Source organism: Mustela erminea, chromosome 11 (assembly GCF_009829155.1).
Source record: "Mustela erminea isolate mMusErm1 chromosome 11, mMusErm1.Pri, whole genome shotgun sequence".
Lineage (NCBI taxonomy): Eukaryota > Metazoa > Chordata > Mammalia > Carnivora > Mustelidae > Mustela > Mustela erminea.
Window position 1 is genome coordinate 85,823,013 of NC_045624.1, and position 24,164 is coordinate 85,847,176.

The window sequence follows — 24,164 nt, forward strand, 5'->3', positions numbered from 1 at the left end:
CCCCCATCTCATATGTTTTTAGTAATAAAAACCAGAAATGTATTCCTTTTGCATAATTAATATATTACCCTCCCATTGCATTGATTTTATGGGCATTTTCAGAAAAGGCTATTTAGGAATTTCTGAGATAATCAGATAGAATGTTCTTTGTTGAGACACATAAAGGGACTCTGGCTATTTGCCACTGACATGATCCTGGCAGGAAAGAGTTAATAAGTTTGTACTGACCGTGTTCCTCCCACCTGTTGCCTTCCTCCTCACCTCTCAACTTCAAATCCCTAAGACTGCTCATTCTACTAGCTCTTAGCAACGAGCTAGGCTGCCAATACTGGTGACTGCCAATGAACAAAGAGGGACCTGGTCCCAGTGCTTCAAACCTTGGAACGCCAGTGGGCTGGGCTGCTGCCCGGTACTTCTTCCCCCATAACAGTCTTGAGGCTGCCAGACTAACTCTGGTCTCATTTGCTCTCCAGTCTTTGTGAGCCTCTCAGCATATCTCTTTCTTCTCAAATATATGGAAACCTGTGCATATCTCTAATGTCAGACCAGGAAAACACCTCTTCCTTCTCAGTTCTACTGACAACAAGGAAGGAAGATGGATTAGGTTATCTGGAGTCCAATTAATTTCACTGCCAATATTTATAGACTTTTGAGTGAATCCAGTTTCTTTGTGAACAAGGGTAAAAAATCTTAAAGATTAATGAAGACTAACTGAGGGTTGCTGGGGGGAGGGGGGTTGGGAGAAGGGGGCTTGGGGTTATGGACATTGGGGAGGGTATGTGCTTTGGTGAGTGCTGTGAAGTGTGTATACCTGGCGATTCACAGACCTGTACCCCTGGGGATAAAAATACATGTTTATAAAAAAATAAAAAAGTTAAAAAAAAAAAAAGATTAATGAAGACTGCTTGAGAAAACTATAGACAAAGTTGGTTCCTTCTTCTCTCCATTACTGTGGAAATAATATGGCAGAGTCAGAATGCATTTCTTTCTAGCTCTTCGAATAGCTTTGATTACTTGGCAACAAGAACCATAAACCTGGATTTTTCTTCTTCATTATTCTAAGTTACCTACTCCTGGCAAATCTGCAAAATGTGACCCACAATATTTTTTACTAGGTTCAAGTATTCAGAGACTAATCACTCATTAAGGCAAGTCTTAGCATATATTTGTCAGCATTAAGAAGAAGGTGAACACATCTTCAACTTTCCTCTACCCTAAGTTCTCCCATTTGGATCAGATGAGAGTATCTCTATCAGCTGCCCTCCTTCATGAGAGAAGTGGGCTCTGGTTGAGGCCCAGAAGCTTTCAGAAGGTTGAAGAATCCCACTTTTAAGTAGAATTCTAGAAGCTTTGGTAATTTGATAACGAAGAACAGCAAGTGAAACCCTTTGACTCATCTCTGTTTTTTAGGTCCCCCAAATTTTCATAACAATGAAAGAATCAGGATCTGGTGTGGTCGGACCAAGGAGGCACCCCCAAGTCTAAGGCTCCTATAGACCCAAGAAGCAGAGTTTGCAGTTTGATATTTGAGAATGTGAAGGACCTCAGGAGCTGAGCTTTAAAGAATCTATTTTTAAATAAAGAAAAAAAGAACAGGGCAAATCAAAGTGATGAGTTATTGGTTAACAGGGCGAGTCCTGGACATGATGAATCATAGCAAGGAGTCCTAGCTGAGAGCCCACGTTTCAAAGTAAAAGGGCAAGAGATTGTATCTAAAGAGGTATGATCTTTTAATCTCTGCTAGATGTTTTTTAGTTTTGTTTTTACGATTTTATTTGTTGACACAGAGAGAGACAGTGAGAAGGGGAACACACGCAAGGGGACTGTGAGAAGGAGAAGCATGCCTCCTGCTGATCAGGGAGCCCAATGTGGAGCTCAATCCCAGGACCCTGGGATGATGACCTGCAATGAAGGCAGACGCTTAATGACTGAGCTACCCAGGCACCCCTAGATGGTTTTTAGTTAGTAGGTGCAAATCAAAGCAAGAAAGTTTTCACCCATCATGACATAGGCAACTTTTGCTTCATTTAAATTTTTCCCAGTTATGTCTGGTTCCTGATGCCTCCTGCTGCCTGTCCTACTCTCTCTTGCACTGTTTTGGAATTGAGCACAAATAATTCAGAAACTGAGGGTTGCTGGAATAAGAGGAAGAACTAGTAAGAGATTCACTAAAAAAAAAAACTGTAGACATGGAGAGACCATCAGAAGAAGTAGGCCAAAGTGAGATGGGTGCTTGACTTCTTCCCTGAAAAAACAGGTGGTTTCTGATGGTTAAAGTTATCGTGCCTGTTTCTTGAAATGTCTTCTAATTCCTTGCCTAAGAGCTATTTTTTATAATAGGATACTTTTCATCAAACTGTTCCTGAATCTTTGCTTGGAAACCTCTTCTTATACCAGCAAAAATCTACTGTGCTTGGGATCCTACATGCTCCTAATTTAAACACTATGTTACAAGACACCCGGCATGCAGGGAATTTCCTGACTCCGCACCATGAATTCATCATTCTCTCTACATTGGGATATTTGCTGCTCACTACTGGAATGGCTTTGTTAACTGAAGACTGAATAACTTTTATCCTTGGACTAGTTCTTTTCTGGGTACTCATACTCCACACAGGAACAGTATGGTGGAACAATGGAGAAGGCTAGTCAAAGACAAGCAAAGTATGATGCTGTCCACTTACAGAATGAACCTCCAACTGAATCTAGCTGCAGGAACCAGAATGAGCCTGTTATCCATTCCCGTGTGCAGAACCAGGCCTCAAGTGTATCTTACCTTTATTTACTTTTCTTAAACATGAAATAACATGTAATTTTTAGGCTATAGCAACAACAACAAGAAGTGGGCCAAAATTGAGCTAATAAGCATGTCTAGATTCCATATAGTTTGTCCTTCCTAAAGTAGAAGAGATGAAGTCTTAAAATTATCAATGCTATTAATGTGTGTGTGCCCATGTGTGCACATGAAATCTGTGCCTTTTCAGGGAGATACAGCAGAATGCAGAAGAATGGTTTTTTGCTGAACGGCACTGAATTTATTTTGGAAAACATATTTTAAAAAGGGAGGTATCTTCACTGTAGGTCATCACCTACTGTTGGTCCTTATTCCTCATTCAGGATCCCTTCATTCAACTGGCATTTACGAAGTGCGTCTGGCACGCCAGGCATAGTGCTAGGGCAAGGTGTAGGATGGCAAGCAAAACCCAGCACAGTTCCTGCCATCACGAAGCCTGAATTCAAGTGAGGAAACACATTAGTCAAACCCCGAACAAAGAAATGTCCATGTGCAACCCTGTTTACTACTGTGATTGAGAAGGACATAATGCTAGAAGACCATCTTTCACCTGACAGTCAGGAAGGTCTGGGAAGGATCAAAGGAGATGAGGATTGGGGAAAAGATGAGTTTAATTTTACATAATTTTACTAGATATAAACCACAGTGTGGCTTGGCCATTCAAATCATTGAACAAAACTTCCCCTTTGTCTTGCTTTCCCAGATGAGGAAGAAGTTTTAGAAGATAAGACTATATCTGACTCCTTTCCCAATTACTTTTGTTCACAGGATGCCTGAGTAACCAGGAGAATAGGATTCTATACCTTCCCCTTCCACCATCACACCTGAGAGTACTGTTGTAGTGACCTCTCCAACCAAGAAGATTCCTGTGAACCTGCTTGTCCTGTGCAGAGGTGCACAGGTGATAGTGGCCATGGAGGAGATATTCTGCTGAACGCTAAACAACTGTGTTTCTAGCACATTCTCTCCTACTGTGCCCCCCACCCCGGCCCCAGAGATACCAACATTTTGCATTCTGCACAGGGAACTTACAGCAGGCTGCATGACAGGACATATTGTATTGCCAGAATGTTGCTGAGTGTCAGGGATACACCAGCTTATATCTACAGTCACCAAAGTCTCTCCTTTGAAGGTAAGAACTAAGGTAATGAGTACGAGGACAGAATGCCCCTTTGAGAAAACCACCTTAGAATTGTTTGTGAGAGAGTAATGTTCTAGTAACTATTATAAGCACGCTGCCTCATGGCAAAATAGCTCCCAATTTTAACAATTTTCACACTTAGAATTCTCAGCTTTCCAACACTGCATTTGGAGATAGCAGAGCTGAACATATTGCAGAAGAAACAACAACCGCTCTCAAAGTGGAAACATATTTACTACTCTTCAGTAGAGAGCTCTTTGTCATGGATGCCACTAGCCAGCTGGCTGGATGGTGTTCAAATCAGCCAGGAAGCTGGACTCTAATGAAGACTATTTCTTCTTCCCAGGGCTGAGGTCCAAGACAATACGGATACATTGGGAGCCTCAAAATACTGGCTCACTTTGCAATATTAAGGAAAACCTTTTAGTTCTCATATATAGCTTTACCACTACTTTCATGCAATTCCATCATTGCAGGAAATATACACCCCGAGCTGTGCCCCAGATTCAAGGCATGCTGCACTCTCTATATGGAAGAGCTGTAGTTGGGCCAAAGTTTCAGAAAAGTGTCAGAGGAGGCAGTCATCTTGGTGAGGATTAGAGGGCTGCACTGCTATGTGCCCAGCTTGCGATGAGCAGAAAGAAGGATGAGATGGTTATGAGGTTACCAACACAGATAAATTCTCATGGCAAAGGAAAGACGCCTCAGACGTCTTTACCTACAAAGCAGAGGTAATAGCTGGGAAGAACAATAGATTAGGGAACCACTCCTAAGGAGTAGAATTTAATCAAGGCAACGTTCTTGTCCTGGACATTGCTCATGCAGGGGGGAGTTCTAATAACAAGTATCTTTTTTAAAAAAAGATTTTATTTATTTGAGAGAGAGAGAGAGAATGAGAGGAGAGAAGCAGTCTTCCTGCAGAGCTGGGAGCCCGATGTGGGACTCGATCCCGGCACTCCGGGATCATGACCTGAGCCAAAGGCAGTAGCCCAACCAACTGAGCCACCCAGGTGCCCTAATAATAAGTATCTTAATGGCTTTTAGTATTCCTACTGGCCAGTGGCTGTTGCATTTCCTATTCCCCATCCCTCAACTTTTTTTGAGTGGAAGTATCTATTGTCATCAACCTGTCAGTATCTCACCACTGTATGTTGGATATGGATTATTGTCTTTTTTAGTTCATAGGCCTCTAGATCATGAGAAGCCCTATCCAGGCCATAGCCTGACCTGATAGAGATCACGAGATCAGTGACTTAGTGCCTGATACTGTAATGGGATGACACTTGGCAGGTCTTGGGAGAAAAGTGAATTGAATGTATCTGGCCGTGGGAGATGTGAGTCACTGGAGGTAGGACAGATTATCATAGATTGTGACAATAATGCCCCCAGTGAATTACACATCTCCTCATGGCTTTGTTCCTTGGTAGTCTGACTTTTCTGCACTTCCTGTCAAAAAGGGGAGTCTGTTTTCCCACATTCTGAATCTAGAGTGGCCTTGTGACTTGCTTTGACCAATAGCATGTGGCAAATAAGATACTTTTACTTCTGTTTTCTTGGAATTCTAGAAATACCAACTGCGATAAATACTGGGCTAAAGACGACACAGAGAGAAAGGTCCTGCTGGGCCCAAATACTAACTAACCCTCTGACTAAATACAGTTCCATGATGGAGCCCAGACAGAGCTGTGGCAGGACCACCCAGATAATCCACAAAACCACAAGAAAGTCAACCACTTGTTGCTTTTGTTTGGAGAGATAAGATTTGGAGACCGGTGGCATAGTAATAGATAACTGTACATATATTATCCTAGGCTGTACTTGGTAATATAAACAAGGAGTAAGGATGATTTTTTGAAAAGTAACCTATCTGAGCAACTTGGTGGCACAGTCAGTTAAGCATCCAACTCTTGCTTTCAGTACAGGTCATGATCTCGGGGGTCGTGATCTCAGAGTTGTGACCTCTAGCCCTGAGTCAGTCTCAGCACTTAGCGGGGAGTCTGTCTGGGATACTCTCTCTCCCCTCCCTCTCCCACTGCTCCTTCCCCTGCTTGAGATCGTTCTCTCTCTCTCTAAAATAAATAAAATAAACTCAGGGCGCCTGGGTGGCTCAGTGGATTAAAGCCTCTGCCTTCAGTTCAGGTCATGATCCCAGGGTCCTGGGATTGAGCCCCACATCAGGCTCTCTGCTGGCTGGGCAGCCTGCTTCCTCCTCTCTCTCTGCCTGCCTCTCCGCCTACTTGTGATCTCTCTCTGTCAAATAAATAAATAAAATCTTAAATAAATAAATAAACAAACAACCAACTAACCAAACTCAATCTTAAAATTTTTTAAAAAAAAGTATCTATGCATCCCTGCTCCCTTTTTCCTTCCTCCGGTTAAGAGATGATGACATCTGGAATGCTGCCTTGGAGCCAGAGATGAGACTGTTGTGCTCAGAACTGCAGACCACCCTGTCGGCTCTGAACCGCCCCCTCTGGACTGTGATAGAAGAAAGACTTTCTATCTGATTGAAGCCTTGTTAACCATTTGTATCTGTTTTTCTGTTAGAGCAGCTGGGCCTGTATCCTTCCTAAAGCACACTGCAAGTCAAATTCTTACATTTCACCAAAGAAGGCCAACCCAGCAACATCGCCACCATACATCAGTTCATCTGAGTCTCTCTTTAAGATACTGCAAAGAACATTGGGATATAAAGACAAAAAATTATTTAGAAGTGGACTTAGATCCACCAACTAACAAGCTCACATCAGTTCATCTGAGTCTCTCTTTAAGATACTGCAAAGAACATTGGGATATAAAGACAAAAAATTACTTAGAAGTGGACTTAGATCCACCAACTGACAAGCTCTTTCCTGGGAATAACTGGTATTTAAAGATTAGGCTTCAAAGTTTAGTAGATTAACCCAGAAACTTGTACATCCTTGACTAAACAAGTTCTCTCCTGATCTGAGAAGTTTGTCTACCAAAGTGTGCGGCGTAATTTTTGAGAGATGCACACCTAAGTATGAGGGAGGGAGAGAACATAATCAGCTTCTCTAGCTAGATGATGCACAGTGAGTTTGGTGATCAATTCAGTGAACGATGTCACATCCAGAATGGTTGGAATGGAAGAACTCTATGAATAAAGCAGTCCTCTAGCTTGCTAAGCTGTTACCACTGTCAGGATGAGATCAGTCCTTGTTGACAAACTATCCCCAATCTCAGTGGCTTAACTCAAAAAAAGTTTATTTCTTGCTTATGCAAGTATGTTCACTGTAGGCCAGCAAGGAAGTCTGCTTATTGTAGACAGTGACCCAGACTGATGAATATTACATTTCCAAACATGCTTTCAGAAGGCAGAGAACACGGCAAAATGCACAAGGGCTCTCAAAAATCACACATTTCATTTCCATTTACATTTTATTAGGCCATGTCAAACTTTAAAAGGTGTGAGGAAAATATAAATCCTTCTATATTCCAGCAAGGAAGCAAGCTGGAAATACTGCTGAATGGCACTAATGAATATTCCAAGCATATATTAAGCCGTGACCAGAAAGCTGTACAAGTAGATTTGTATCATCTAGGCTCTGCAGAAATGCTTTAACTTAGTCACAATTTAATGCTACATTCTGAGATTCAATTAAGAAGTGTCCACTTGAAGAATGTTTCTTTATTTTTCATAAAATGATAGAGTTAAAAATCCTGGTCTCTGTGTTAGCTACTTTACTTGCCTTAAGGATACCTATGCATGCTATACATTTATTCTAGAATAAATGGAATGGAGAATGGAGATGGAAAAAAATTGTATATTTTTTCTTAAAAATCAGAATGTATTTTTTTCTTTTTACTCAAACATGAGAACTAAATGACCCTGCATTTTCTCCCCTTGTCTTAGCTGCTAGAAAACTGGGTTAAATTTATTGCCCTATTAATGAAACTAATTCACTTCAAGTTTTTTTTATCCATTTATCTCATTTCTCTGTCAACTGATTTTTAATCTTTCTATTATTTTAATAGTCATTTAAAGGGATCTTTTATATTGCAAGATATCTCAAATTGTCCACACAGGGAAGCATTAAATTATCCAAAATCTCTAGAAAGTCTAAGTCAGAGATTATAATGACTTGCTATTCTCTTAGACTTTAACATCTTTTTTTTTTTTTTTTTTTTTTTTTTGACTTTAACATCTTTTGTTCACTGCTGCAATCCCAATGCCCGGACTGGTGTTCACTAAATATCTGTTGAGTGGATGAATCAATGAGCAAGTTTGTTTGCCAAGCACACAGGTCTGTATGTGCACAGACACCAATGCACACACCCTGACGTTGGGAATTTTGCCCCAGGGCTTTTTTCCTCAAGAGTCCTTTAGTGACTAGATATAGCTAGCCTCTATAAACTCTTGCAGGCTACTGAAATGATGATATTGAGATAAATTTCTGCTCCCAAGAAAGAATGCCTACGGCATGCAATAAGAATGTTCACTTTACCTGGATGCGAGAGACCTTGGAATGACAATGGTGATTCTCGTCCATTCCTCAAAGTCCCCCGTGTGATACACGGTGGGCTCACTTAGTTCTCTGGAGTTGCCCTCACATCCTTTGCCGGCAGAAGCTGGGTAACAGCCTTCTTTCACCAGAAACCAGGACATACCCGCATCATGAGAGTACTGAAGAAGAACGGGGGCAGCACTGCTGAACTGATTGGCACAGCCTATGTTTAGCTGTCAAAAGGAAAGACAGGATTAGACAAGGTTTTGGTTCCAAGTTAGCACTCAACACATCAGGTGCTACAGCAGACAAGGCTCTTATATTGAGAGTCTGCCTTATATTGACAACGATAAGACTTTCAGCTCCATTCCAACAAAGATCCTTCCACGGGTTCTAGAAATCTTTAGGTGACCAAGAGATGCTTTTTATGAAATGCTCAGCCAGTTGCCATTTGTGGATTTCTTGGGATTACAGGAGTAAAAATGGAAGCATACTATCTATGATGTTAGAGCCAGGGATAAAATCCAAGAAGCCAAGAAATGGTTTTCTTTTCTTATTCCCGGCATATAAACAGAGGGAAGCAGAAGATGAAGAGCTATCCTTTTCAGGACAAGAAGGTAACCTGAAGAGAGGGCTATCTTCCCTGCTTTCAGTGGAACAAGTGTCTTTACTCTATTTTCTTGCCAAAACTCAGTAAGAAAGCATTGCCACCTTAGATCAAAGAGCTAAGTTTTTGCCACTGCTTCAAAAAACCAAAATGATCCAGAAATAAAACTACTATTGTTCTGTGTACTCATGTAGTGGAATGTCATCGTAGAATTAACAATGTGAAAAAAATTTGGAAAAAAAAAAGAAAAGAAATAACTTAAATCTGAATACCCTAGCATAAGTGTTTTTATTTTTTCTATTTTCTCTTCTAAATTTTAGAAAGAAGTATGTATTTTGGTCATGTAGTTGAAGTTATCACACATCTAGAACTTTCCTTCTACTTTCTATTTAACCTGTTATTTTATTATTATATGTAGCATTGCAAAGAATGTATATTTTTTTCTTCAGTTGATCCGTTATCACTAGATAAATTTCTGGCAATAGTATCACTGAGTGAAAATGTAGAAACACTTAAAATTTTTTATTTGTGGGGCGCCTGGGTGGCTCAGTGGGTTAAGCCGCTGCCTTCGGCTCAGGTCATGATCTCAGGGTCCTGGGATCGAGTCCCGCATCGGGCTCTCTGCTCAGCAGGGAGCCTGCTTCCCTCTCTCTCTCTCTGCCTGCCTCTCCATCTACTTGTGATTTCTCTCTGTCAAATAAATAAATAAAATCTTTAAAAAAAAATTTTTTTTTATTTGTATGTGTTCATTTTTAATCAGTTGGGTTCAAATGAATCAGTTTTACCACATCTTTGAATATTATTTGAGTTTAAAACAGTTTTTTTTCTAAATTGGTAAATGTATAAATGATTTTATTACTGTTTTAGTTGACATTTTTTGGTAATTACAAATGTCAAGCTCTTTTCCTGGTATTTATTTAATTATCTGCCATCTTATATGAATAACCCATTCATATCTTATTTCATTTGTTGGTGGGAGCCACCACAGAATTTTATTGTTTAGACTATAGATAAGAACAGTAAAATTATATAGAAAAAACCACTGAAGTAACCACTCAAAGGAACATGATAATGGCTGGAGAATAAAGGATCAAGTCAAAGTTAAGGGCCGTAGGCAAATAATATTGGCCCAGAGCTCAAGAGATCAACCAGTTCATCCCTGTGACTGTTGGCAGCTTGATCCAGTCTATCAAAAGAAGATTCTCTCTTTTCCTTATTCCCATACCCACAGCTAGAAAGCATCTCTCAGAAGAGTTTGTAACTGGGTTTGTAGAAATTTTATTGTGATACGTTTATCTAAGTTTATATAGTTCAATGTCAACAATATAAGCAAAGACTTGACAATCTCCGACGTGTGATTAAACTCGTCTAACACAAATTCCTTTTTACGCGTAAGTAAGCATAGCTTTCAGTTGGTGTGTGCTGACAGTAATTACAACAGACACACACAGTGAGCTTTTTCTCATAGGCCTCTTATGACTGCTGTTGTTTCTAAAGTAGGCAAATCTCAGGAACCTTCAGTTCTTGACAAGTCTTTGCCTTTTTTAATTGATCGTTTAGCCTGCCTCTTAACTGTCAGTGTTTTCTAGTATTCAATTCTGGCTTTCTTAGAATCTTTTTAGTCTATACATGCTCCCAAATCTCATTCACAATCATTATTTCAAATCCCTTCTGAATATCTGTAACTCCCAGACCGGACCCCTCTTCAGCTCTCTGGAAATGTCCATAACTGATTCCTACGAACTTCCCCTTCAGTGGTCCCCAGTCACGCCTCGTTCCACAGATCCGAGTCTGCTCTCATCATCTGCCACCCTCACACAAATCATTCCTCTGACTGGATCTCTAATCTCAGCGACTGGAGCCAGTGTAGTGTGGGAGTCATTCTCAACTTCATTCTATCATCCATCAGCTCACCAGAGAACATGTTGACTGTGGCCCTTTAACATCTCTCAGATCCATTTCCTTATTGTTATAATCCCACACAATGCCTTCATCTGGCCTCCTCATCTCTTCCTTTGATGCCTACTCTAGCATCCTTTCTTTGCTCAGAGTTTATTCCACAGTTGGAGCACCTCTCTCCGCCTCCTCCACTCCCACACCATCTTCTTTATCTTTTACCTGGATCACTGCCATAGCTCTGCCCTTGCCTCTGTCACTGCACTCCCAACACTGTCACTAGGAGGCTTTAAAAGTCTCAGTCACAGTATGTCACTCTCCTGCCAGCCATTTTACTCAGAGTAGAAGCCCAAGTATGACCTCCTTTGTGCTACCTGTTCTCTCGTTCTGTATCTTTGTGCTCTAGTCACAGTGGGGCCCTTGTGATTTTCTGAACCTTTCCAAGCACACTACAGATTCAAAGCCTCTGTACTTTTTGTTCCCTGTGCCTGGAACGTGCTTGTCCAGACAGCTGCATGAATCACCCTTTTAACTTTTATTTAAAAATTTTTTTCTATTAAGATTTTTTGTTATTTATTTGACAGACAGAGACAGCAAGAGAGGGAATACAAGCAGGGGTAGTGGGAGATGGAGAAGCAGGCTCCTCACTGAGCAAGGAGCCTGATGTGGGGCTCCATCCCAGGACCCTGGGTTCATGACCTGAGCCGAAGGCTCAGATGTTGAACAACTGAGCCACCTAGGTGCCCCATCACCCTTTTAACTTTTACAGGTTTCAGTTTAAAAGTCATTTTATTAGTTAGGGGACCTGACCACCCTTTATAAAATAACAGTTCACGCTCTCTATTCCTATTTATCTTCATAGCCTACAACAGACCCTGGTGCATAGTAAAGGCTTTATAAATATTTGCTGGATCAGTGAATAAATGTACTTGTTGATTACAGCTTCTCCTCTTGCTAAGTCAACATCCATACTGCTGCCAGGATGATATCTCTAAAACAGGTTTTATTCTTGCACTTAATGGATGAAAAATCTCCCATGACTGATTGCTCTTGGGTTATTGTCCAAGTGCCTTAGCGTATCATATAAAGCCAATTTGGATCAACTTTCTCTCTTACCTCTATGGCACATACTCCAGGCTCCTGAAAGTTTCCCAATTATCTAGTTGCACTTTCATGTATTTTCATATATTTGCACATTCTGTTCCCTCTAACTAGAATTCTTCCCCCTGTGCTGTTCATCGGGCTAACTCTTTCCATCTCAATTCTTGAGTTTCCATCTCAAGGAGAAGTCTCAAGGAGACTTTCCATCTCAATCCATCCATCCATCCAACCATCCACCCAACCATCCAACCATCCAACCATCCATCCATCCATCCATCCATCGAACAGTTGTTTCTGGAGTACCTGCCAGGCACCATGCCAGGTACTCTCATAGGATCCACGGTATATTTCTACGACAATACTCCTTTGATAATGACTATTCTTTTTTCTGGCTCACTTGCTAGTTTCTGAGCTCCTTGAGGGCTAGGGCCATATTTTTCATGTCCATATTCCTAGCAACTAGTGTTTGACAAATGGCATGCGTTGCAAAAAAATGTACCAGCACTGTGTACAAATGACACCAAGTTCTTGTCACAGATTCTAAATAGACATTCATCATCAACTCACAAGTGAACCATAATAAATATCTACTATCAACTAATAGCCACAATCAGAAGTCTTTTCCTGGTATGATTTGAGAATGGAGATTTTTCTCACGTGTTGTGTGTTCTTACTGGTTAAGTACTTGGAGCATTTAATAATGTTTTCTTGACTTAAGATTTTCTAAACATCAGAACACCATCTTGCAGACTTTAACGCCTACACTATCATGATTTTGTGACTAATTAAATCAAGAAGGTGTAAGGTGAGAAACAGCACAGTATTCCAGCCAACGTATTTGCTATTGCTATTATCCTGTTACCATTTTAAGGCGGTACCAACAAATTAATACCGAGGCACAAACTGCTATTAATGGTTTTTTCACTGTAGTTTAGCGTCAGACTCTAAACAAGGAAGGATAACATTTCAGTAATCATTTTATTTATGACTAACTTCCTTGTTTACAGACCTGTGGAAATTATATTTGAAGAGCTGCCTATAAACATCTGATCTCTTTAGTAATTCCATTTGTAAATTATTTAGCATCTCCATCCTGTCATTACATAAAGACCATGTAGTTGTGCTAGCTCATTAAAACTGCATTACTTTCGACCCCAGAGTTCACCGATGGGATTTTATTATAAACAAAATGAAATTTTGATTAGGCTTCTGAAAAAAAGAGCTTGTCAAAGGAAATACTTGCTATACATGTTGACATGTGATCACAGTGCTGAAAAACAGCAAGCTTTTAAGAGAACGGTGATAATTATGGTACAGTGTTACTAAATCAAAGGAAGGGCAATTGTTTGAAACTCCTATAGTAAAACCACAAAATAACTCGTAAGTCTGAAAACTCAAACTGAAAAAGAGAACTTCTCTCTTACCATTCAGAAGCATGGGATTCATTAAGTCACAACAGACTGAAAATCTAAAAGTCAGTTTTCAAACTGACCAGCTTTTCTCCTTGTGGGTAGTGCTAACTTGGGAGCTCTGCTGTTCTAGGACTGTTGAACCTCTGTTCAGGTGGGTCCCTTCCTTCAGAGAGTTGGAAAGATTTGTATCCTTTTGATTTCACCTAAGAGTCTGGAAGATATCCCGTTCTTTGACCCACACTGGGAAGAGACCTGTGCATAAATACCTTGAACTGTAGCACATATCCAGGTTTCAAAGTCAAATCTCGAGTTACGGCAAATCGATCCCCGTCTGATTTTCCAAATACCATGGCTGATGGCGTGGCAGAGCAGAAAGTTTCATTTTTAACCATTCCTTCATTAGCCAACATCAACCACACACTCATCTGATTCATTGGGTAATCAAAAGCTGGCTTCTCATAAAAGTTCTAAGAGGAACAATATAGACAAGGAAGAAAGGCAATTGGATAACTTTGAAAACAACAAAGAAATTTTCAGTTCAAGATATGCAGGTACCATTTGTATTTCCAGAAAAATACAGCAGAATCTCTATATTATTATTATTATTTTTTACTGCCACAGACCTTTTTCCCTGACGATTTAACAACTGAAAATACTTTGTCACTGTGTATCTAATTTTATAAACACAGTAATAATCATGGTTGATGTCTTGGCCAGACTTTCTAGGCTTTCACTCCCTCCCTCCCTCCCTTTCTTTCTTTCTATTTATCTATCTATTTATCTATCTAATCTGTGAACTGGCAGCATAGAGGGATAACAGAACAATTAAGAGCAAACCAGAAAAGTACAGACACTGAAAATTTAGTTTACTTATAAAACTTAGATTCAAGGGTCAAGCACTGAATCTCTGGGGGAAGTGAGAAATTCTTTAATCCCATCTACTCTCACAATCCTATCTTCTTGGAGCTCAGACATAAGAAAGATACCTGAGGTAAAGTTGGGTTCACAATTGGGATGACCTGCTTTTGCTTCTCTGACAGGATGATGATGTCATCGACTGCCCACTGGTCGTAGCCCTCCCCTGAGAACATAGGCTGCCACCAGCGAAACCTGGTGCAAGGGGTCTTAGCAGCCGCTGGGAGCTCCAGGTAGACGAATCTGCACAAAAGCAAATCATTTATGGCTGGGAAAGGAAAAGCTGATTATTAGCAGCTCTTAAAATAGCAAGGGTAGCAACAAGAGAAAGTTTAGTTTTGTTTGATCTCTGGATCGTTTTGAAAGTTGTTTTTTTTTTTTTTTAAAGGTCTTAATTTATTTATTTGAGAGGAGAGAGAGTGAGAGAAGGAATTAGGAGAGAGAAGCAGACCTGCTGCTGAGCAGGGATGCTGACATGGGGCTCGATCCCAGGACCCTGAGATCATGACCTGAGGTGAAGGCAGATGCTTAAGCATCTGAGCCACCCAGGGGCCCCCAAATTTTCCAAGTTTAGACACATCAAGAGATTTAAAGTTTTAAGTGACTTTAGTCCTTGTCATATTTATTCCATTTGGAATTGTATCTTTTGGAGGCAAATATTTCTACTAAATTTGATTTATGAACAGTCTTTTGATTACCATGGTATCACGTTTCTAAGAAAAACCTGAAGAAACTGTTCCTTTGTATGTTTTTACATTAAAATAGCATTAATTTTTTTCCAAAGCAGTTCTAACTGTGGGTTAATATGAATTAAAAATGAAACAGAAAATCACCCAAATCTTCTGCCTGGGGTTGACCTCTGTTAATGTTTTGATATATATCATGAAAGCATGTAATCTTTTACATAGGTGAGATATATGTAAAAAATGGTTTTTATTTTAGTTTAAAATTTCATATTATATCATAAACACATTTTCATGTCAGTATATTTCTTTTTTTTATGATTTTATTTGTCACAGAGAGAGAAAGAGAGAGAGAGAGCAAGGGTGCACAAGAAGGAGGAGGAGTAGAAGAAGAGGGAGAAGCAGACTCTGCTGAGCAGGGAGCCCAATGCTGGTCTTGATCCCAGGACTCTGGGATCATGGCCAGAGGCAAAGGCAGACACTTAACTGACTGAGCCCCCCAGGCATCCCTAATTATTTTTTAAGATTATTTTACTGTCCATATATTTTCATGACACAGACATACTATCGTCTATTTTACTTTTCTCTGTTAGAACTAATTCTGTAATGAAAATCTTTTTTTTTTACTAAAGATTTTATTTATTTATTTGACAGAGATCACAAGGAGGCAGAGAAAGGCAGGCAGAAGAGAGGGGCAGAGAGCCTGATACTGAGGTCATGACCTGGGCCAAAGGGAGAAGCTTGACCTGCTGAGCCACCCAGGTGCCCCTGTAATGAAAATCATTATGCATAAAGCTTTACCTACACCTCGGTTTCTTTCTTTCTTTTTGTTTTTTAAAGATTTTATTTACTTATTTGAGAGAGAGACAGCAAGAGAGGGAACACAAGCAGGGGGAGTGGGAGAGGGAGAAGCAGACTCCCCACTGAGCAGGGAGCCCGATGCGGGGATTGATCCTAGAACCCTGGGATCATGACCTGAGCCGAAGGCAGATGCTTAATGACCAAGCCACCCAGGAGCCCTTCTCAGTTCATTTCTTTAGGGAAGACTCCTAGAAATGGAAGTATCAGAGTGAGTGAACTAGTTATGGTTAAGGCTCTTGCTTTTTCCAAATTTCTTCCTAGAAGAGTCCTACCGTTTGCAGAAACACAGGAGAGGACCTGTCTTGCTGCTCTGTGTGTAGACAACACTGGTGTAATCATTGAGAAATGACCACCAGACTGTTGAAAAATGGTCTCTCTTTTAGTGCAACAGAGTTTAGCTATTATTCATGTTTTATTAAACCTCTAGGCTTCCTCTTTTGGAACATCAACTCATTTCTTTTACCCATTTTTTAAGCTCTTCCCAGGAACACCAGCCCTCTGTTGCTCATTATCAGTGGCAAGTATCGTCTCAGTTTTTTTTTCTTTCACTGTTTTCTGTTTTCTTTGACAGAGACGTGTTATGTGTGTATGTAGTTTTACGTCTGCAGATAGTATGTTTCTATATGAGCAGCCCTTTCCTCTGTTAGTTCTTCTATTGAATTTGTGTTTAGGAAGTTTAAATCTCTTTCTAAGATCACATACTCACCCAAATGTTTAAGTCTTCAGCCAGTCTTAAACAGTTTTTGATGGGGTCAGGTAATGAGCTAAAAAGATAATTTTCCCCAAAAGCCTACCCATTTTTTTCTAACACCACTTGATTGAATAACAATTTTTCATTGATAGTTCATGGTCTCGTTTTAATACACATTTTTTTTTTTTACATATATGTGAGTTGACTTCTAGGTCATGCATTTGGCTATATTATTTGCTCTGTCTATCCATGCACTATTTAAATTATTTGGTTATATAGTGTGTGTTTTAATATCATGTAGGGGTTTTCTCTGTTTTTTTTTTTCTTCCCAAAAGTTCAAGCTATTTTTGCCAGTTTATATTTCTAGATCTAAAGTTCCCCAAAACATATCACTAAGATTTTCATTGGAATTGCATGAGACAAAAATTAAGAGATATCTTCATATCACAATATTTAGTTTTCCTATCCAGAAATGTTGTATTATTTTCCATTTATTTGTTTTCCTTTATATCTACGAGGGAAGTTTTGTAGTTCTTCTTTAAAGAGATGTTCAGTACTGTTGGTTAAAGTTCTTCCTTATATTTATTTGTCACCATAAATGGGGTCTTTTTCTGATATCCCCCAACTCAAAATTTCCCCGCCATTTTAGTGTCACAGAACTCTTTGAGAATGTGGTGAAATATTTTGGCTCTAAAGAAAAATTTCCATAAATAAAAGCTGAATATTTTGGAAATTTGAAGAAACTATTGAAGTTTTGTTAGTCTCTACAGTAATCTAGTCACTTTACTGAATGTTGACTAACTTCCCAATCGACCATGACAATGTTTGGAAAAAATAATTTGAATTATTTTAAATTATTGTTTAAACTAGTTTGGCACCATTATCAATTCCCTTTGTCCTGTCCTAGGAGAAATCTCACCTGGTTCTGTCTCACAAATACTGTTTCTGACATTCTCCCTAGAGGTTATGGCTCTCGTTTTTCCTAGTTTCCTCCCTTCTGGTTTCTGCCTCTCTCCGTGTCCCTTAGAAGAAAAGCTTTTTGTTAGCTGTCTACATGTTCACTTATTATATAATGAAAAGTTATGTCACCTTTAAATGACTCAGTGTTTTAAAACAACAAACTTAGGAACCTTCCAGGTGCAAAAGAGCTATATGTTACAGTATGTTCAAATATATTTAATCTGTAAGAACTGGATGTATATAGTCTTCGATAATATTTTTTCTTCAGTAAAACAAGGTTCAGTTGGAAAATGCAAAACAAGACTTGACACAGTTGATGGTCAACATATAAAGAAAGATTCTGGGGATGCCTGCGTGACTCAGTCATTAAGCATCTGCCTTTGACTCAGCTCATGATCTCAGGGTCCTGGGATTGAACCCCACATCGGACTCTCTGCTCAGTGGGGAGCCTGCTTCTCTCTCTCCCTCTGCCTGCTGCTCTGCCTACTTGTAATCTCTCTCTCTGTGTTAAATAAATAAAACCTTAAAAAAAAAAGTTAAGTTGCTCTCTTTATGTTGAAGTGCAAATACAAAGATTATAAAACAGAATACTCTAAAAGTGATATCTGTGAATAGATTTTAATGACATATAAAATATAAGGTACAAATGTTGAATTTCAAAATGCTACATAATCTGTAAAATAACTAAATTTAAATATAGAAAAATATTGTGATTGCCTGGTATAGGTATTAGTATTAAACATGAGGCATTTTCCTAAACTCCTTAACTGTCATTGTTTTTATTTATTACATATATTCTTCATCCATGAAAATGAAGGTGGGGATGAGCCAATAAAAAATTTTAGAAAAATCTGAGCCCCACAGATATTTTGTTTACCATTAGCTCTAGCGCTATATGAAAACTTTAAATAAAATCTATCTTGCTGGGACGCCTGGGTGGCTCAGTTGGTTGGACGACTGCCTTTGGCTCAAGTCATGATCCCGAAGTCTTGGGATCGAGTCCCGCATGGGGCTCCCAGCTCCACAGGGAGTCTGCTTCTCTCTCTGACCTTCTCCTCACTCAGCTCTCTCTGTCTTTCTCTCAAATAAATAAATAAAATCTTTAAAAAAAAAAAAAAGAAAGAAAAAAAATCTATCTTGCTGTTAAATCTAACCAATGAAAACATATATTTATGTGGTAATATACAGATGTATGTTTATATTCTATATATAAAAATAATGTTGCTTTAAACATATTTTTACATGTTTTTATTTTCATACATTATATAAATTTATATTTAATACATATTTAATTTTACAATAGTTTACTATATACAAATAACTTTTTTTTAAGAAGTTTTTATTTATTTTATTTGACAGATAGAGATCACAAGTAGGCAGAGAGAGAGATGAAGAAGCAGGCTCCCTGCCGAGCAGAGAGCCTGATGCGGGGCTCCATCCCAGGATCCTGGGATCATGACCTGAGCCGAAGGCAGAGGCTTTAACCCACTGAGCCACCCAGGCGCCCCTATACAAATAACTTTATATGTATAATATATGGTATGTGTATATTTAAAAAACCTGCAAATGGGAAAAGTGAGTTTTCTGTAGTAAAACTGGTCAACTGTTCTATTTTTCCCCTAGTCATGATTTTTCTTAAGTTCTTTAAAGAATACAGCCATAAAAACAAGGGCTTTTTGTCCAGAAACAAATTAAATGAAAAAAAAATTTTAAGATTTTATTTATTTATTAATTTGACAGAGAGGGGCACAGTGAGAGAGTGAACACAAGCAGGGGGAGTGGGAGAGGGAGAAGCAGGTCTCCTGCCGAACAGGGAGCTTGATTCCAGGACCCTGGGATCATGATCTGAGCCGAAGGCAGACGCCCAGTGACTGAGCCACCCAGGAGCCCCTTAAATGAAATTTTTATCTGCTGGGCCATCATTTATGTCAGGCACTTATGAATTTGTCTACTTTCTTTTTAAAAAATTTTTTTTCTTTTATTTACTTATTTTTAAATTTTCATTTTTGTACTAAGTTCAGTTAGCCGACATATAGTACCCATCATCAGTTTTCGATATGGTGTCTCCTTTTGTAAGAGTTAGCGACATTTTAGAAACAGTGCAACAAAAACGTACTCTTTACCCTTCCTGGGAACCACCAGGAGGCCATCCGGGGCAGTTACCTGGGTTTGCTGAAGTCTGAGAAGTACATCTCTGCCAGCAGGTGCCACTGGATGCCCCCGTTGTTGCTGTACTGGAGTAGGACGCCCTCCTCTCTGCTGTCTGGCTTGTTGCACGCAGCACTCTCTCCACCAATCTGAATGTAGAACTGGACAAAGTCCACCCAAGATGTATCCAGATCCCAGCTTACCAGCTGTCTTTTTCCAGCCTTCCCAAAAGATAGAAGAATCACAGAGTCAATCATCTGGGAGCTCTTTGGCATTTTGCTGTTTCAGTTTCAAGATCATACAAACATCCTAGTACTCTGGGGAGATGATTTTGTTCCCACTTAATGTTTAGAGGCACGAGTCACACCATTTAATCCTTTGCTCTGGTTATGGTAACTGTTCCTGCCTATGTTTGATTAGTCTCTGCATCATTGACTTCCAGACTTGGTTATGAGACCCTTGGGAACTGCTAATCATAGAAAGAGTATTCAAAAGTCTTTAAAAATAAGGCAAAATTAATTTTAATTAAAACACTCCCTCTATTTGCTTTGTAAATCTCCTCCAGGCTGAGTAGCAGAGAAGAAAGACCATCTACTTTGAAATCAGTTGGAGTTGGGTTGGAATTTCAGCCCATTATTCATGCTCTTCACTAGCTGTGTGACTTTCTGAGCTTTTTTCCCCCTCAATGATACAATATGGGTAATAACACCTTCCTTATAGGGTGCTGCAACAATTAGATGAAATACACGTCACATGTAATTTGCCTAGCACGTGGCATTGCTGAGGAAACATCCTCTCCACGGATACACCCGGACCCTCCTCCTCCTTGGGAATTAAAGTGAAACTGGCAAAACAGGAACTTCCTGATGAAAAGACAAGAGTACTCAAGCTCCTGGTCTCTCTGGTTCTTTCTTGGAATCAGAGAGGTTGGGAGGGATCATTTCAATAAGTTTTTGTGACTATGAAATGGTCTTTGTGTTTTAAAAATGTGAAAAATTTCCTCAAATTCAGCAAGTTGCTTCCTCTGCTCCATGTGTCCCCTACATGTCACAGCCCTGTTGTGAGTAAATGGGTTCATGCTAATGGGACGGGAAAAAGGTTTGCTCATGAGATTCCAATGCCCAAACAGATATGCCAAAGCTAATCCACAGGCTACACCGAAAGGGTTTTGGAGAGCTCCCAAGGAGTTCAATTTAAAAGTCAGGAAGAAAAATGGAGATAGGATACACAGTATAGAGAAAAACACCTCTCATGCTTATAATTTAAACCCTACTCTAATCCACTAAGTTAATTAAGAAAGGGTTTCAGTTATTAGAAGTCACAGGGGGAAATACTTGGGGATAATTAAAACAGTACACTGTTACTGATAAATCTAAAGCCAATTAAGAGATTCCAAAATAAACGAGGGGGCCAGTAAAATGAGAACTGAAGTTAATCCTGAGACAGGAACTTATTCTTTGGAACTCTCAATTTTAAGTGTATTTTTTTAAAAAATATTTTATTTATTTGAGAGAGAGAGAGAGAGAGCATGAGAGGGGAAAGGTGAGAGGGAGAAGCAGATCCGATCCCAGGACTCGATCCCAGGACTCCAGGATTATGACCTGAGCCAAAGGCAGATGCTTAACCGACTGAGCCACCCAGGTGCCCTTAAGAATATATTTGAGAAAAGCTTACAAGTAATATAGATTTTCAATGTGCTAGGTGCACTTTTAATTTTTCTTTTTGTTGATTTGAGATATTATAAGCAAGAAACACCTCAGAGGTTATTATAATCTGGTCTAGAATTTTCATGCCTCAGGATCATTACAGGAAGAATGATTTTCAGAAGAAAACCTACAGAACCTAGCTAGTTAATTCTAATCCAGCAGACTTCTGTGAAAAATTTGGCATGTGGAAATGAGCCAGAAGGATAAAGATGTAGGGTGAGGAGAATTATAAAAATCCAATTATCACAATTAGCTGGTTGGAATGATTGGTCTATTGTGAAAATCACAGAGCAGTGTTGTTTTTCCAGGAGACTATGGTGTCGGTCTACAAAGGTTTTTAAAGTGTTTTGTGGGATTTTTGTAAGTGGAAAATATCACACAAATGCTTAGTTTGGCACTGAAGATGTTTTTTCCCAGAGAAGAACACAAATCATTTTCTTTTGTTTAGTGACCTGAAATGCTGAACACTGTTTTACAGGGAGATAAAAAAGAAAAAGGAAATGGCTCATGGCAAACTTTTTGTCGGAATTTAGAATGTGATGTAACGCATGCTTTGCAGTTTCTCTCTTCTACTATGATCAATGTGCTTACGTGTGTACATGTGGATCTGTATACATGCGTAATGGGCACACGTGTGTTGGAGTAATTGCTTACAGATCTCTTTGCTCTTGGAATGTCAAAAATACTCTCCTACTTCCCCCCAACATTCTAGGTCAAAATGTCTCACTGCTTTCAGGGTTTAGATAAAATAAAACACATTCAAAGGAACAACTTCAGAATCTAGAGACTTTATAAAATGACCTCTAAAACATTTCATGAAACTTTAACCTTTTGCCTACTAAAATCTTCTTTATTCAAAATCTACTAGAAAAATGATTCTACTATATTTGTTTGAAAATAACCATTTCTTTAGAACCTCTTGTTTTCTCACGTTCTTTCATTCGTTCATTCATTCCTTTCTTCGGTAATAATTATTGGGTGCCTATCACACCAGCCACGATAGCTACAGACTTGAAAGGAGAGTTCACAAGCATGTGCAGTGACAATAATGACAGACAGGGCTACAGACCAAAGTCTGTTCCTTGTAGAGTCCCACTTTGTCATACTATCATGTATCAAATCCCCAATCTATTCTGTCTCAGAGGTACTTACTGATTTGTAAATGCCTACCATGTGGCATGCTTTTCTGAGCTGAACATCTTATCTAGCATTCAGCTCAGTCAGTAGGACTCAGCATCTATCTGGGTCCTATGAGAATAAAAATAAAAACATGATCGATGTATGTATAGAACACCGATGAGGGAGGAATTCAAAGAACAGGGAGTTCAGTGTAGTTTGCCATAGTCCCAAAAAGCTCCATGGAGCAGCAGGATTTGAGCCAAACGCTACCAGGTTGATAGAGAAACAGAGCTGGTGGAAGGCATCACTGTAGGCAATGGAGATTAAACAAAGGCAGGGAAATTGGCAAAACCTGGGATGTAGAGGAGAGATTTCTGTTTGGACGAGAGGTCTGATGTTTCAAAAAAGAAAGTAAGTTGTATAGTTAGGGCAATGTCTGTGATAGAAGAGGGATAGGATGGAACACATTTTAGGTTTAGGGTGGTTTGCAAAAGGTGGTGGATATGCACAGTGTCCCTGCGGGTGCGGGGGGTGCCAAACCCTGTATCCCACACCTCCCTGGCTATGCCACCCAGAGTACGCCATTCCCCAGGACACTGTGATTGGCCAGTCAGAAACGGTCCTGAGGTTTTTCTATGGGCCTGCTCAGAAAGCTCTGTGGTCCCAGTACCACTCTCATAATGACAACTGACCTGAAAACAGAGAGGGTAATGTGGGCATTTGAGTTTCTGATTCCAGATATCTCTGAGGCCAGTTTCATCTAAGCCCTCCCTTGTGTATTATTTATATGAACCAATTCCCTCCTTTTTTGCTTAAGCTAGTTTCTCTCACTTAGAATTCAAGACAGATCTGTTTGATATAAGAGGAAAAAGGGAAAAAAGTGCTCTTCAGATATTTTGATAAAAATTTAGAAAGAAAGCTGGATTAGGAGGTGAAAAGAATTATTTTACTTTTGAAATGGATTTTATTCATTTATTTGAGAGAGTGTGAGAGCATGAACGAGAAAGCAGCAGAGGGAGAGGGAGAAGCAGACTCTTCACTGAATGGGGAGCCTGATGTGGGGCTTGATCCCAGGACCCTGGGATCATGACCTGAGCTGAAGACAGACACTTACCCAACTGAACCTCCCAGGTGCCCCTGAAATGCTGATTTTTAGTGGCAGGGAATACACATGGAAATATCTAATGACACCAATTTTAAATATATCCTCATAAACTGTAATTGTGATAGCTAACACTTACTGAGCGATTTCTACATGCCCAACACTATTCTTTATTCTTTACCTTCTAACCCACTGATCCTCCCCAAATCCCACTTTACAATAGAGAAAACAAAAGTACAGAAAGATGTTATAAATTTGCAAGATGAACCAGCTAACAAGTTTTGGAGCTTGGGTAAAGATTCAGGTAGCTTTACTACATAAATCACCTTGAATTACAGTTATACACATATTGATATGTAACCTTTCATGTATGAAATATTTGTGTGTATGCATACATGTTTACTGGGATGTTTGGTACATACTGGAAAACTGATGCTTATGGGAGACATAATCTTCCCATTTCTGAACAATTACCCAGTGTATCCTGATCTGTGCAATGATTATTGGTCTCTTGTGGACGATTATCGCTAACAATAATGACCAGTGGATGTTCATTGTCAAT

At 39.5% G+C, this 24,164-nt stretch overlaps 1 protein-coding gene across 3 annotated transcripts in view; it reads right to left on the minus strand.

Annotated features, from left to right (window-relative positions):
- Nucleotides 1-24,164, minus strand: part of RELN (reelin) — a 497,367-nt gene that overhangs the window by 96,322 nt on the left and 376,881 nt on the right. For all 3 annotated transcript variants that reach the window (XM_032304615.1, XM_032304614.1, XM_032304616.1), the window contains exons 25-28: nucleotides 19,691-19,896; nucleotides 14,404-14,575; nucleotides 13,684-13,884; nucleotides 8,402-8,634 (exon numbers count right to left, since the gene is read on the minus strand). In XM_032304615.1, coding sequence (XP_032160506.1) covers nucleotides 8,402-8,634; nucleotides 13,684-13,884; nucleotides 14,404-14,575; nucleotides 19,691-19,896 — 812 coding nt within the window. The remainder of the gene's footprint in view (nucleotides 1-8,401; nucleotides 8,635-13,683; nucleotides 13,885-14,403; nucleotides 14,576-19,690; nucleotides 19,897-24,164) is intronic.